The 16453-nt window shown below is 40.3% G+C and overlaps 1 protein-coding gene across 3 annotated transcripts in view; it reads right to left on the bottom strand.

The window, feature by feature from the left end:
* The window catches only part of PPM1D (protein phosphatase, Mg2+/Mn2+ dependent 1D), a 45228-nt gene extending 39073 nt beyond the window's left edge, over positions 1–6155 (bottom strand). Inside the window, exons 1-2 of one of the 3 annotated variants that reach the window (XM_043999558.1) lie at positions 5565–6155; positions 77–305 (exon numbers count right to left, since the gene is read on the bottom strand). In XM_043999558.1, coding sequence (XP_043855493.1) covers positions 77–305; positions 5565–6030 — 695 coding nt within the window. In that variant the 5' untranslated portion in view covers positions 6031–6155. The remainder of the gene's footprint in view (positions 1–76; positions 306–5564) is intronic. The other 2 variants (XM_043999557.1, XM_043999556.1) reach the window with 2 other exon arrangements.
* Positions 6156–16453: the final 10298 nt, after the last annotated feature.

Here is a 16453-nt window from a genome sequence, read left to right as displayed (position 1 = left end):
CCTAAGGCAATAGAAATTGTTTCCTTAAGATAAAGGCAAGTAAGACAGAAAAAGAAAACAAAACTTAATACACTACCTCCCACCAAGTCCTTCAATCCTTTCTCTTTCTTTAGGAAGTTCGGGTTTATGGTCCTGTGTCACTTCCACAGCTCTGACAAAATCATCCTTTGGGTCATCTTGAACTCCAAGGACCACTCCTGAGTCTCCCACATGAGCTACATACATCTTTGTGCCACGGATGATAACCACACTTGCAGTTGTACCTGATGTGCTGGGGAGGCCAGTCATAGTCTTAGGCCATTCTGCTGTAATGAGAAATGAAATGTAGGTTTTATTCTTGTATAGTTCAACACAAACTTAACAAAAAATATTAGCAGATGCTATTCTACCACCATGCTAAAATTTAATCAAAACACATATAACTTCCATAAAGTGAAGAAATTTATGGAAATGTCAAATGTATTCAAATGAGATGTGTTAATACCTATCATATTAGGTAAGTATCAAAAAAATCTTCCAATGTTTCTACCTCAATAAAACTACTCAATTTTAGTTTTATTACTTCTGTGTAATTCTTTTGGTTTTAGATTATATTTTTATATTTGGAGACTAATGTGGTTAAACTGCTTTTATCTAATAGCTGGACAGATCATTTATTGTTTCCTAGTCAATGTTAATTTTAAAGAAGGCTGACTTATTAAACATCTACATCATATAAGATTAGCCAGAAACTTAAAAACAAAGGAAAAAAATCACAGAAGTGAAGAAATGAGCCACAACTTCAAGATGCCATAGCACAATACCAAATACAAAAGCTTGACTACTTTAAAATCCCAATCAAAGGAATCAAAAGAACCTAAATGTTTATGTCTTGATTGGATAAAGTTGGAGCCATTAATAATATAAGTAAAAAGATGTTAACCAGAAGCTTTGATGGAATTAGGTGATTAGAGAATATGTAAAAAGAAATGACAGTTGTCTCTAAAAATTATATTCATATAAACTCCCAGAAAAAAAAGACACAAGATACCTTGGAAAGTTTGCTGGAATGTTAGATCTAGCAAGTTAACAAAAACTCTGAGAAATACTAATAACCCCACCTTTTTATAAATAATGCCCAATAGAGATGAGTCTACCTTTCATAATTGTCTTTCCATTTGTTTCCCTTTTTCTCCTGCCCAGAGTTTATTTATCTAATCACTAGGAGATATAGATGTTCAACTAATTACTATAGACAATTATATAAATTTAAAAGATTTTAAATGATTTAAAGCTAAGGATTCTAACATGCTTTTTACCTTTTAAAAAAAGGTGTTAGAAGTAGCTTCTTCACTAGATCCAACTTATTTACAATTTTAAAAATATAATCAAATAAAATTAGTGTATAGATGCATTCTCACAAACTTAAAACAGCATCAAAGGAGAGTATAACTCAAGGGAAAAATTATAGGTTAGGTAGCAGATAAATGAATCATACCAGTGTTTGCCAACGTCTCTTTCACACTATAACCCATTAAGCCTTAACAGTATGACCTGTTAATTTGAGTACCTACTCTGTCACTAACTAGCTTTGTGATCTTCAACAAATCGTTTTAACTTCTCTGGGTCTCAGTTCCCTGTCTATAAGGGAAGGAGAAGGGCTAAATTAGATTAACTCAAAGGTTCCTTCCAGCTCTGAGTCTGAGGTCAAAAATGTAATATCCTCTCCTTATCACTTTTATTATGCTCCTAAATTAGGTCCCCAATAGATACTACATTAATATATTTATAAAACTTCTCTATAAAGAAAACTAAATTCTACTGCAGAAAAACAATAATTCATTTTCCTCTAAAACCTTTATTATGATATATTTATATGAATACAATGCCTGTTTGAAATAAAAGTCATAAAGATGACAGAAGTTGGACTTTATTCTCCTAGATTCTCCCCATCTTCTTTGAAAGTAGACTAGTGTGTGACCCAGGGCAAGTCGCTTAACCCTCATTGCCCTGCCAAAAAAAAAAAAATAGACTGGACAAGGGAGGAAAAAGAAGTGGATCTTTTGATCTTTCGATCTTTCTTTAGTGAGGAGGGGGAGGAGAGACAATTGGGGTGAAGTGACTTGCTCAGGGTCACACAGCTACTAAGTGTCTGAAGCTAGATTTGAACTCAGGTCCTCTGGACATCAGGGCTGGTGATCTATTCACTGCACCACCTAGCTGCCTCTAGATTTTTCTAAATAGTATCTCAATCTGAGATAAAACATGCTTTCAAAGAAAAGAGAGAATTAAGAAATACTGCTCATATAAGTGGAGGCCCAAATTAATCAAATAATAACAGATTTCTAACATATGGGCAAGAAGGGGGAAGGATGAAAATGGAAAAGCTTATTAATAAGAAATAGAAAAAGATATATTGGTATTTAGTCATAATACATCCCACTATAAATCCCATAATATTTCATTCTCTCAACCTAAAATCATCATTTTCCCTTTCTTTTGGATTAACTAATTTCTCCTCTCATCCACAGGAGGAATATGATACTTAGGGGAGCCTGGGAGAAAAAAAATTTTTTTTAGTTACACTAAATTCTGAAGTTCTCAAAAGTACTGCTAGACAGATCTCTTAAGGAGCATGGGACAAACTAGAAGGTTTATACACCAAGAAAGCTGTTGATAAAACAGTGGCTAAACAAATTTTAAGATATAAATATAACAAAATTATCACTGGACCTTGCAAAATAAAAGTAAACCCAAGGATACTAACATAAATTGAAGGATCAAAGTAGAAACAAAAGATTAATACTACAATTATGTAAATGATAAATTTAAGTGACAAAAAAACTCTAACCAAAACAACTAGTCAACACTGATACTCAGAATACAAACACTAGTCGGCTTCTAATAAACAGAAGCCTAATAAGGAATAAGACTGCATGTACCATAGTCCAAATCACACACCTACAAGCAATTTTACTTAACTATCCTCACCACCTTATGCTGTGAATGATTCCAATGTATCCTGGAGTTTGTATGATGGCTGAAAAGAAAATGTATTAATGAAATTTAAGAAACATGGAATACAGGTTTTTTGGAAACCATTTTATTTACTAAATGTTCTCTCTCAAGAAACTAACTAGGGGGGCAGCTAGGTGGCCCAGTGGATAAAGCACTGGCCCTGGATTCAGGAGTTCCTGAGTTCAAATCCAGCCTCAGACACTTAACACTTACTAGCTTGTGTGACTCTGGGCAAGTCACTTAACCCAACTGTCTCACCAAAAAAAAAACACAAAAACTAACTAGGATTCTTCTAGTATATTGTGCTAAATTCGCCTCTTTTAGTGTCAAGCCTTCCATGCTTTGCTCTAAAATAATTTTCTTTTTTTTTTTAGGGCAATGTGACACGCCCAGGGTCACACAGCTAGTAAGTGTCAAGTGTCTGAGACCAGATTTGAACTCAGATTCTCCGGAATCCACTGCTCCACCTAGCTGCCCCTGCTCTAAAAGAATTTTAAAGAACACAACCATTTAGGTGAATGAGGCTTACTTTATGCAAGGTTTGGGGATAGATTACAAGCTGTAGTTTATAGTATAAAACAAACTTTACCTTAACTGTCCAAAAAAAGCCTAGAAGCATTTATGAATAACTATTTAACTATGAATAACTATAAACTATAACAAAGAAAATCTCTCTTCTAGAAACACACATTTATAAACAAAGGCCTAATCCATGATTTATAAAAATAATGGCAATAGTGTTTCTAAGTAAATGAGCTGAGTCACTAACTAGAAAGTTGCTAAGGTGGTAAGTTTTTATTTAAATGCTAAACTTGCCATAATTCCACTTACAATGAAAAGCTTTAAATATATACAGTAATACTAAATAATGCCTAATGTCTCAGTCCCCCGCACCTTGTTACAACTGTAGTCTTTACTGTACAAAAGATACAACTGTGTGGTATACTTCTAGAATCTACTGTACTAATTTCATCTCTCTTCTTCATACTCAAAAATATATAATGGGGTCTCTGAGATTGGTTGGGAAATAGCTCTATCAACAGCTGACTGGCTGATCCTAGTCTCGATCAAACAACTCTGGGCAGAAAGCCAGGCAGATAAAAGACTGACTTTTGGAGGAGTCTAGTTCACAGGCACAACTTGCTATAACAGCGTTTTTAAAAACATCCCATTTAGCTAATTAAAAATGCTATTCGAGAAATATTAAAAAGCTCTGAATAGCACAAAGCCTGTTAGGATTTTTTATCTTACATCGACTTAAGACACATGCTCAGACATTAATAAGCATTTAAGTTCCCCAGAGCTTATATTGTGATTTTGTTTTGCAGGAGCTTTCCACTGTGTAAACTCCCTCTCCCTTCTCCACTCCCATCCTAGTTCACAGCCTATTAGAGACATATACCAAAGGTTCATTGGGTGGCTAGAGGCCACAGCTAGTGGCAAGAGGCAGGATCTGAACGTAGGTCTTCCAAACCTAGTCCAAATCTCAATTCACTAAACTTCCCGGCCTTTCTTGCATTGTGGAACAGGCTCTAAAAATTACTCAACAAAGTAACCTCAACTATATGCTCCTTTTGTCTGCGGCTGTCGCTTGTACTCCAAAACGAAAAATTTTGTGAGCATTTTCTTAAAGGACCTAATCAGCTCTATTTCAGTTATATAGTTATACGCAATTTATCTGGGTTGCAGTTCTTAAAAGGGCAGCAACTGGTAATGGTACTTAGAACATTCTGTGGTCCTTTATCACAGAATTTCCTCACATTCTCTTAGTTCTTTAAGAATTAGGGATGTTTAACCTGGAAGGAGCTTAGAGAGAGTTATAATAGCTGTCTTCCAGAGGGCTGAAGGAATGTCACATCAAAGGCGTCAGACTTGTTTTGCCTGAGTCCCAAGGGGCAGAACTAGGAGCTAAATAAAACGAGTCTAAGCTGCAACGAGGCAAATGTAGATTCCAGGAACGGAAAAATTTCCTAACACTTGAAGCCGAGAACTACCTCGGGAGTCTTCAAAAAATATCTACTGGGCCGCTTGCGTGCAAGCTGCGGGGAGAATTCTTTTTCGGGTATGAACTGGGTCTAGATGTCCTCTGAGGTTCCAACTCTGTGATGAGCGAGCACCCCATTCTACATTCCTGCAGCCTACTCTGCATCTACACCCCCATTCCCGAATGTCAAGAACTCAATTTTACAGAACACAGAGTGCGGACATGGGGAGGAAGACCGCGCGGCGCGCCCAGTTCTCCAAGGAAAAGCAAGCAAAGGGAAGGATGGGGACACATTCAAATGGCCCATGTCCTCATCAGGGACTCGGGGAGGGAGGGGGGAGGCGGAAAGAGAAGGCGGGATGATCGGGGCGTTTCGTCTTTCGACCAAAACTTGGCGCCGGGTTTTAAACCGTCTGTTGTCACTTGGGGAAGCGGGGGATGGCTAGGGGGATGGGGGAGGCGCGATGCTCCGGACCTTGGGGGGAGGGGGAAGCGGAGAGAAATCAGGCTGCTGCAGGGAAGGCGGGAAGGCAGCCCGCGCGGGATGGGGGGGACGGGTGCGGCCACAGGCACGGTCACTCACCCAGTTTCTTCCACATGGCCAGGTGACAGGCAAGGAAGCCCTTACGGATGGCGGCGCACACTTCAGCCGGCTCTGACGAGGTGAACCCCTTCTGCTTCTTGATGAAACCCCACAGGTGCTCCCGAGCGAATTGGGCCGCCTCCCGCCCGCCGTGACCGTCGCACACGGCGAAGAAGGCCACAGAGGAGCGGCGGCGGCGCCGCGGGTTGCCGCGGCCCGCGGCCAGCGACGAGGCCCCGGCGCCGCCAGGAGGCTCGCGAGGTCCTTCCCGCACCGCCGCCGCTGCCGAAGGGCCCTCGCCCCCGGAGCCCGTTTCGTCCCCGGGGAGCGGTGGCGACGACCCCAGTGAAAGCTCGTCCTCGGACGGCGGCTCCGGCTCCACCACAATTTGGGTCACGTCCTCCATGTACTTCCTCCCGCCCTGGTCGGAGAAGACGCTCACCCCAAGCGAGTAGAGTCCCGCCATGGCCGGACGGCCGGGACCCTCCCGGCCCCACACAGCCCGCCCGCCGAGCCCGGCCGCGCGAGGTCCAGGCTGCGCGCTCGCCGGCCGCCAACTATTGTTTATCTTCGACGACGGCGAGCTGGGGGAGGGGAAAGTGAAGAGAAGGAGGCGGGGGAGGGGGCGGGCCCAGAGCAGGGCTGGGGAGGAAGGGGGGGGCAGGGCGCGCGGGGTCGGGACTTGTCCGCGCAAGCTGAACGTTGAGCTGAGGTAACAACGATCCCCTGGCGCGGCTTCACGTCCGCGCCTGCGCAAAGCCCTTCTGTCCGCCTCGCCCCGCCCTCCCCACCCTACTTACTCATATCCGTCATTCCCCTCTGCTGTCGTCACTCTTCATTCTGGGTCTCTTCCTCGACTTCGGACCAATCCCAAACTAAGGCAGGGCAACCCAGCCCCTCCCCCCGCCTACCCCGACATTCCTTCCTCTCCACCCCCATCTCTTCTACCCAGGGGTTAGAGGAGATCTCGCGAGAGTGGCCTTCGCTTGTCCTTCCCCCACTGTGCATCTCTTCCCTCAGTTATACCTCGGGCTCGGAGTTCTGAGAAGAGTCTGATTCTTCTGGTTATCGGTCCTCTGGGGAAAGCATGGGCCGGGGAAGGTACGGCCAATAATGGGAGTTAGAGGATCAACTGGCCTTAGGGGAGAGAGAAGGCAAGAAACATCCGTCGGGGCTGAGAAAAAGTTGTGGGAGGCGCTGAGGAAAGTCGCGCTCTCTGTGTCCCCACCCCCTTCCCCCGGCAGTTGGTTCCCCACCTTGTTAGGCTCTCTGTCCCAACCCCGGCCTGGGATGCGTGCTGCGTTTCTCTCTCCTTTCCTACTCTGCCCCTCAGTTTTCTCAGAAACCCCTGGGATAGTTTTCCTCACTGGAATCCTACACCCATCCTTCAGTTTTTAGTTTCTTTCGATATCCTTAACGGGAAAGGTAGCCAAATTAGATCAAGTTTAATCTGGTTCTTGGGCTTTTCTCTTTTCAATTCCACAATTCCCCACCCTTCTCTCAAATTGCAGTATTTTTTTTCAGTTAAAACTAGGGCATGTCGGTGAACCCACACAAACGAAGCGATTAGAACTTCTTAAAAGTTAGTATAATGACATTTAGAATTGATGCAGTGTGAAAGAATGGGGGCTGGCTGTTTTGTTTCTTGGGGGTAGGGCCATGAAGAGACGCTCCTCCCCCAAATTTAAAAAAAAAAAACAACAACCTGAAAATAGGATGTGTTTTACTCAGAATAGTTTGGGGAGGGGTGTTTACTGGAAAAGTTGTGGCTACAAAATATTAGCAGGGCCAGCAATTGGAAATCTGTTGCTTTGAAAGAAGCCTTTTTTCTCTTTAAAAAAACAGATACTATTGAAAAGGATAGCACTTTAACATCATCACTGACACTTCCGTGTGAATTGTAAAACCTTTAAAATTCTTCTGTATCTCTTCTCCCTCAGTCAAACCTCTTGACAAAGCTGTCTACACTCTGCCTTGCACTTCTTAAAGAAACTCTACAATCTGGCTTCCCACCTCAACCCTCAACTGAAATTGCTCTCGCCAAAGTTAGCAATGATGGTTTAATTGCCACATCTCATTGCTCATCCTCCTTGATGACAACGCCAGGCAAGAAGCATTTAAGCACTTACTTTGTGCCGGGCACTATGCTAAGCTGGGGAAACAAATACAAGCAAAAAGGAAGTGACTGCTCTCAGAGAACTTGCATTTTAATGGAGGGAAAACTCACAAAAAGGTAGTTGAAAAGCTGGAGGGGGAAAGCAGCAGGCAGTTTGAGGAACAACATTCCTCAAAATGAAGGCCCCGGGAGGAATTCAACGGTGGGAAATGGGGCCAGCACAGCAGAGGGGTGTTGCAAGGTGAGGCCACAGGGAAAGATGTCTGTTTCAAGGTGTGAAAGCTGAAGTCAACGAAGGAATTTCCAGAGTAATACTGCAGCTGAGGTGGGATGTTGAAGTCCAGAAAAGTCAGAAGCAATAGCCAGGGAATACGACCCTGAGCTTCTTGAAATCTCTAGTTTCCTTGAAGAGTCAGCTCCTGAGATCTATCCCAGCATTCGTTAGCATAGTGCTGAACACATAATAAGCACTTAAATGTTGATTTATTGATACATTGATGGATGGATGGAATAACAAAGCTGGAGATAGTGTTATAGGAGAAATACCACCTTTTTGAGTTCAGATGGTAGGTTACTGCAGCTAAATAAACCTTTCACAATGCAGAAAATTATAGCGGTAGAAACCTAGGTTTTATAATGCCAAAGTAGAGGTTCAGAAGGTAGAAAATAACCCTGAACCAAGACTAGAGTTTCTGACAAGCCTTTATTAAAAAACAAAATTATGTTAGAGAGCTAAATAAGTTTTATTCTACAACAATCTTGTACATTCTCTTAGGCCATAAAACTTAAACAGAATCATAATCTTATATGTTCCCAAAGGAGACAAATCTAGATAAAACAGATTTAGTAAGTAAACTAAGTCAGGTTACAGATTAAACTACAGGGCTGATTAAGAGATTTACATGCCTCAAAGATAACTATAGAGTAGGAGCCAGTAGAATTTATTTCATAATAGTTAGCTAAATCACCTTGGAAAGCTCAAACCTCTCCTTTAGCCTCTTATCTAAGGAATGTTGAAAAGTTATCCCTTAATATTATCATCCCAAAAGTCAGATTTTAGCTTTTGTTGTTCAGTTGTGTCTAACTCTTCATGACCACATTTGGGTTTTTTTTGTTTTTAACAAACTGGAGTACTTTGCCATTTCCCACCTCCCCCCCCAACTCATTTTAGAGATGTGAGGACACTGAGGTGAACAGGGTTAAGTGACCTGCCTAGGGTCACACAGGTTGTAAGTATCTGAGGTTGTATTTGAACTCAAGAAAAGGAGCCTTCCTGATTACAGGCTAGGTACTCTATCCACTATAACACCTAGAACTATCAAGAATCATCTAAACACTTGCAAACACCAAGAATCTTTGTCAAGCCTATCAATCAATTCTTTTCTGTTGAAAGAATTGGAAGTGGAATTGTGGATAGGATAAAAGGAGATGCAGGTTTTTCTGTTAGAAAATTGTACAGCTTATCTCTCAATCATAAGAACTTAGTGTTCTCTGATCCTATCTAAAACCTGGTAAAGTATTTTTATTTTAAAATTAAATGGGGGGCAGCTAGGTGGTGCAGTGGATAAAGCACCGGCCCTGGATTCAGGAGTACCTGAGTTCAAATCCAGCCTCAGACACTTGACACTTACCAGCTGTGTGACCCTGGGCAAGTCACTTAACCCCCATTGCCCCGCAAAAAAAAAAAAAAAAATTAATTAAATTAAATGAAGGGGCAACTAGGTAGCGCAGTGGATAGAGCACCAGCCCTGGAGTCAGGAGCACCTGAGTTCAAATGTGGCCTCAGACACCTGACACTTACTAGCTGTGGGACTCTGGGCAAGTCACTTAACCCCAATTGCTTCACCCCCCAAAAAAAATAATAAAAGAAGAAAAAACTAAGGTATCTCACAAATCATGTACCTGTCCTTTAATATATCTCAACCTCTTCAGCACCGGAATGCTCTCAATTGAATGAATAAATGAAGTACGTAAAGTGCTTACTATGTACAAAGCACTGTGTTAGGCCATAGAATCAAAAAGAAAAGTAAGATAGTCCCTGCTCTCATTGAACTTACATAGGGGAGATAACATGTATGAAAGGTTTCCCCTGTAAGTCAAATGGAAAAGTTCCCTAGTGCATCAGCAAAGCATGTTAATGTTTCTTCTTTAAGGCATTTCCACTGGAAAAAAAACAAAACAACCCAATCTCTAATGTTAAACCTTTTGACATTGCCAAGGACTTTGGTGGCAATAACTTTGTTTTCCAGGTTTTCATTAGCTGTGACTTAAGCACCTGCAGGAACACTTATTTGCCAGGCTGCATCTACACAGGGGTTGCTTCCTAGGATTATAGGCTTTTGGAAATATTGCTATTCCCAAGACTCTTGGGTTCAGGACCCTGGGCTACCCCCTATCAACAATTCTTGCAAAAGTTAACCTCTCTTCCTAGTCTGTTTAGTTCATTGGTCCCATCCTTTCCCCTTTTTTATTCCTTCCAAGGATCATCCCCTGATATATCTTTGATTTTTCTCTATATATTATTTCAACTCTGTAAAAAAAATATTATCAAGAATGTCCTAACCTGGGGGCAGCTAGGTGACACAGTGGATAAAGCACCAGCCCTGGATTCAGGAGGACCTGAGTTCAAATCCGGCCTCAGACACTGGGCAAGTCACTTAATCCTCATTGCCCCGCCAAAAAAAACAAAAACAAAACAAACCCCCCCAAAAAAGAATGTCCTATGTTTAAAAAAAAAAACACCCTGGGGCAGCTAGGTGGCCCAGTGGATAAAGCACCAGCCCTGGAGTCAGGAGTACCTGAGTTCAAATTTGGCCTCAGACACTTAACACTAGCTGTGTGACCCTGGGTAAGTCACTTAACCCCAATTGCCTCACTAAAAAAAAAGAAAACCTTCTATGGACCTTGCTATCCACTTAAGGTAACATCCTACCTCTCTCCTTTTCACTGCCAAAATTCTAGAAGAGTAGTCTACAATCACATTATCCCCACTTCTCTAATACCTTCATACTCCAAAGACCTTTACAATCTAGCTCCAGTCTTTACCAGTACTGAAACTTTCCACCAATGGCTTCTTAACCTCCAAATTTACTGACATTTTGTTCATTTCTCATTCTCCATCATTCTGTGGTATTTGAATACGATGACTATCCCCTTAGTGATACTTTTTCATCCTTAGATTATATGACAGACGTGATATTCTCCCAGTTATTCTCTTAACCCTTTGATCCTTTGTCTCCAGTGTTTTTTTTTTCCTTCTGTCCAAAGTTGTTGTTCCCCAAAGATGCATCTTCTCCCTCTGAAACCTTTTCATCTTTCAAGCCATATATCTATTATCAACAGTAGGCATGGGGAGAATGAGTATAATCATGTCAAATCAACATGCATTTAAGTATAATCACTGTGCTAAGTGCTGGGGATAAGTAGAAAGGGAGAAAATAATCCCTGCCTTCAAGAAATTCACAATCTAATGGGGAGAGACAATATAATAACACATGTGTACAAAAACATACAAGATAAATTGGATATAACCTCAAAGGGAAATCACTAAAATTAAAGAAAAATCAGGAAAGGCAAGTGATATTTTGGTGGTGGTCCTTTCTCTAAGAGGACCAATGATATCATTGGTGTTAGGGACGTGCTTGATGAAAAACAAGTCAGGAGATGGAATGTTTTGTTGGAAGAACACTAAGGAGGCCAGTGTCACTGGATGGTAGAGTGGTTATGAAGGACTTTTAAGTACCAGAGAATTTTATATTTGATCCTGGAAGTTTTAGAGAGCCACTGTATTTTGGAAAGATCAATTTCATATCATAGTGGAGGATGTACTGGAGTGGGGAAAGACTTGAGGCAGGGAGACCAACCAGAAAGCTATTGGAATAGTGCAGGTATAATAAGGTGATATGGGTATGCACCAGAGTGGTGGTGGCAGTGTCAGATGAGAAAAGGGAACATTGGGATATTGGGAAGGTAAAAAATCAACAGGATTTGGCAACTGATAGGATATGGGGGCAAGAGAAAGTAAGGAGTTGAGAATGATAACCTCAGTTGATTGGGAGAATAGTGATGCCCCCTATACTAATAGGAAAGTTAGCAAACAAGAATGACATTGGGGGGGAAGGGAAAGAGAATAAGTTTAGTTTGGTACATGTGCAGTCAGGTCTCCTGCGTGAGGCTACATTTCCTTAGAGTTCTAGGGGCATTCCTGTGGGTCTGGAAATGGCTTCTTCTAGTGCTATCAGCAGAAATCCCCTTCTGGTGGGTTCTCTTCAATATCACTACTGATAGCTCTCCAGTTTCATTTGACTAGGAGAATGGTGGTGACCCTGACAATAAATAGGAAAGTTAAGAGGGGAAACTAGGATTTTAAATGCCTACACTCAGCATAAAAGGATAATGTCTGAAACTGCTTAAATCAGTAAAGACTCCATATGTTCTATATATCTTCATATTGTTGGCTAGTGACTCCAATTTAGCTTAACTCCTTCTTAAAGATATTTGAGGTTTCTGGGCAGCTAGGTGGCGCAGTGGATAAGACACCGGCCCTGAATTCAGGAGTACCTGAGTTCAAATCCAGCCTCAGACACGCAACACTTACTAGCTGTGTGACCCTGGGCAAGTCACTTAACCCCCATTGCCCCACCAAAAAAAAAAAAAGATATTTGAAGTTTCTTGAACACTCTTCATTGGCCAAATGCATAAGCCTGGCTCATGTGCTTAAACATATTGGTTGCTCTTTGGCCGTTTGAGCAGTATTGTTGCCCTCAAAGCATATACTCACTCCATTTCCATATCATAACAGCCTATCAACACTAGAAACTCAGATTTAGCTTGTCCAAAACTGAATTCATTACCTAATCAAAACCAGCCTGTCCTCCAAACTTCTTTATTTCTTTTGATTTCTCAGTCACCTAGGCACAAATCTTTGTAGTCATTTATTTTGGACACTTTCTTCTCTCTTCACCACCCAACCACATCTAATAAGTTTCCAAGATTTTTAGAATTTATTTCTAATATATCTCTCCCAACACAATCCTTTTACTTCTATTCTTTCTTTTTTTTTTTTAGTGAGGCAATTGGGGTTAAGTGACTTGCCCAAGGTCACACAGCTAGTAAGTGTTAAGTGCTTCTATTCTTATTAATTCAGACCCTCATTACCTCTTGCTTAGATATTAACTTAGTTGTAGAATTTTAGCAAAAATAAGTAGCAAGGGGAAGCTGGGTGGCGCAGTGGATAAAGCACTGACCCTGGATTCAGGAAGATCTGAGTTCAAATCCAGTCTCAGACACTTGACACTTACTAGCTATGTGACCCTGGACAAGTCACTTAAACCCCATTGCCCCACAAAAAGAAAGAAAGAAAGAAAGAAAGTAGCAAGAGAAAAATTTCATCTAGTACTATACAAAAGCCCTAAAGTAAGAGGGCATGTCTAATCATGCATCTATATGTGTAGGTATTATGAGCAAGTAGTATTTTTTATTGTATTTATTTTTTTAATCATAAAAGTATTTTATTATTTTTAGTTACCTGTAGAGATAGTTTTCAACATTTGTTTTTATAAGATTTCTAGTTCCAAATTTTTCTCCCTTCCTCCCCTCCCTCCCCCTTCTCCAAGACAGCAAGCTATCTGATATAGGTATAATCACGTTAAACATATTTCTGTGAGCAAATAGTATTAACCTTTTCATATTCGTAAAAGAAGGATTAGCACTTGCATTTACAAAAATCATAAATTTCATTTACATTGTTGATACCACTGAATATATTGTGTTTCTAGTTTGCATCACTACAAGTATCTGCATGCTTCTCTGTATTATTCATTTCTCAAAGTACTACAGAACAAAACTGAATGTTGCAAAGATAAAGAGATTTGGACTCGAAGAGATAGAAGACACCTCTCCCCACTCCTTTGCAGAGACGGAGTTGGTAGAGACCCACAGAACATCAGATCTTTTTATGTCTTGATCAGTTTTGCAAAAAAAAAAAAAAAATTGAACATTCCTACAAAAGGTATCTCTCTGGGCTGGAGAGGAGAGATACAAGAAGAATCTAGATGTTATAAAAAGAAATAAATAAAAATTTATTTTTAAAAAAAGACATCTAGGGGCAGCTAGATGGCACAATGGATAAAGCACCGGCCCTGGATTCAGGAGAACTTGAGTTCAAATACAGTCTTAGACACTTGACACTTACTAGCTGTGTGACCTTGGGCAAGTCACTTAACCCTCGTTGCCCTGCCCCCCCCCAAAAGACATCTTTATGTATACGTTATGGGTAGAGTTAGAGCAGCTACAAACTAAACATTATGGGATGAATTGCGAAAATATTTTCCTGATATATTGTAATAAGTAATCACTGCCTTCTGTCTCTCCTTTCCCCATCCATTTTCATACATCTGCTCACATAATGTTCCTAATACATTCATCTAATTGTATTACTCCCTGCTTAAAAATACTTCATGAACAATTTGGAAGCATGCTCAAAGAGCTATAAAATGCTACATACTCTTTGGCCCAGAAATACCAGTATTAAGACTATATCCCAGAAAGAACAAAGAAAAGGGGAAAAGAACTTATATGTTCAAAAATATTTATAGCATCACTTTTTTGTGGTGGCAAAGAACTGGAACATTGAGGGGATACCCATCAATCAGGTGTGTGACCCTGGGCAAGTCACTTAACCCTCATTGCCCTGAAAAAAAAAAACCCACAAAAAATAACATTGTAAAGAAAAACTTTGAAATACTTAAGAACTCTGCTCAATGAAGTGACCAATTGTGATTCCAAGGAGACTGATGATGAAAGCATATTAGTCACCTTATGACAAAGAGGTGACAGACTCATGAAGAATAAGAAATATATTTTTAGACATGATTATGGACATAATAATAAATAAATAAATAATAATAAACTACATGATTGTGATGGAATATTATTGTGCTATAAGAAATTATAAACAGGATGCTTCCAGAAAGGCCTGTGAAGGAATGTGGGCTAGCTGTACCAAATCTGAAGCTTTACTATAAAACAGCAGTGATCAAAACTATTTGGTACTGGCTAAGAAATAGAGTGGTGGGGGGCAGCTAGGTGGCACAGTGGATAGAGCACCGGCCCTGGATTCAGGAGAACTTGAGTTCAAATCCAGCCTCAGACACTTGACACTTACTAGCTGTGTGACCCTGGGCAAGTCACTTAACCCCAATTGCCTCACCAAAAAAAGAAAAGTAGAGTGGTGGATCAATGGAATAGGTTAGGCACAGGAAACACAGTAGTAAATCACTTTAGTAATGTACTGTTTGATAAACTCAAAGACTCCAGCTTCTGGGATAGGAACTCAGTTTTAACAAAAACTGCTGGGAAAACTGGAAGATAGTATGGCAGAAACTAGGCATAGACCAACATCTTACACCTTATATTAAAATAAGGTCAAAATGGGTACATGATTTAGACATAAAAGGTGATACCATAGGTAAATTAGGAGAGGAAGGAATAGTTTACCTCTCAGATTTATGAAAAGGAGAACAGTTTATCACCAAACAAGATAGAGAATATTATGAAATGCAAAATGGATGATTTTGATTACATTAAATTAAAAAGATTTTGTAAAAACGGAAGCAATGCATCCAAAATTAGAAGGGAGGCAGAAAGCTGGGAAAGAATTTTTATAGCCAGTATTTCTGATAAAGGCCTCATTTCTGAAATATATAGGGAACTAAAATTTATAAGAATCCAAGTCATTCCCCAGTTGAGATGTTCAAAGGATATGAACAGGCAGTTTTCTGATGAAGGAATCAAAGCTATTGCCACATGAAAAAAATGCTCAAAATCACTAGTGAGGTACCACCTGACGCCTATCAGATTGGCTAATATGACAAAAAAGGAAAGTAATAAATGTTGGAGAAGCTGTGGAAAAATTGGAACACTAATGCATTGTTGGTGGAGCTGTGAACTGATCCAGTCATTCTGGAGAGCAATTTGGAACTATGCCCAAAGGGCTATAAAGCTGTGCATACCCTTTGACCTAGGATTACCACTATGAGGGTTTTTTCCCAAAGAGATGATTAAAAAGGGAAAAGGATCCACATGTACAAAAACATTTATAGCTGCTCTTTTTGTGGTGGCAAGGAATTGGAAATTGAGGGAATGCCCATCAATTGGGGAATGGCTGAACAAGTTGTGGTATATGAATGAAATGGAATACTATAGTGCTGTAAGAAACTATGAGCAGGCAGATTTCAGAGAAACCTGGAAGGACTTACATGAACTGATGCTGGGTGAGATGAGCAGAACCAGGAGAACATTGTACACAGTATCAACAGCATTGTGTGTTGATCAACTGTGATACACTTGATTGACTCTTCTCAGCAATACAATCCTCCAAAGGACTCATGATGGAAAATGCTCTCCAAATCCAGGAAAAAAAAAAAAGAACTCTGACATCTAGATGCAGATCAAACCATACTATTTCTATTTTTTTTTCTTTTTTGAGGTTTTTCCCTTTTGCTCTAATTCTTCTTTTACAGCATAACTAATACAGAAATATGTTTAATGTGATTGTACATATATAACCTATATCAGATCACTTGCTGTCTTGGGGAGAGGGGAGCGAGGGAGGAAAATGTGAAACTAGAAATCTTATAAAAACAAATGTTGAAAACTAAAAATAATAAATTTTTTTTAAAAAAAGAAAAGCCTGCGAAGATTTATATGAAGTGATGCAAAGTGAAATGCGTAGAACAAAGAACATTATTCACAGTAACCGCAATATTATAAG

This window comes from Dromiciops gliroides, chromosome 4, assembly GCF_019393635.1.
Source record: "Dromiciops gliroides isolate mDroGli1 chromosome 4, mDroGli1.pri, whole genome shotgun sequence".
In the NCBI taxonomy this organism is placed as follows: domain Eukaryota; kingdom Metazoa; phylum Chordata; class Mammalia; order Microbiotheria; family Microbiotheriidae; genus Dromiciops; species Dromiciops gliroides.
Note: the sequence above shows the minus strand (reverse complement) of the source record. Positions and strands in the feature narration are given on the sequence as shown.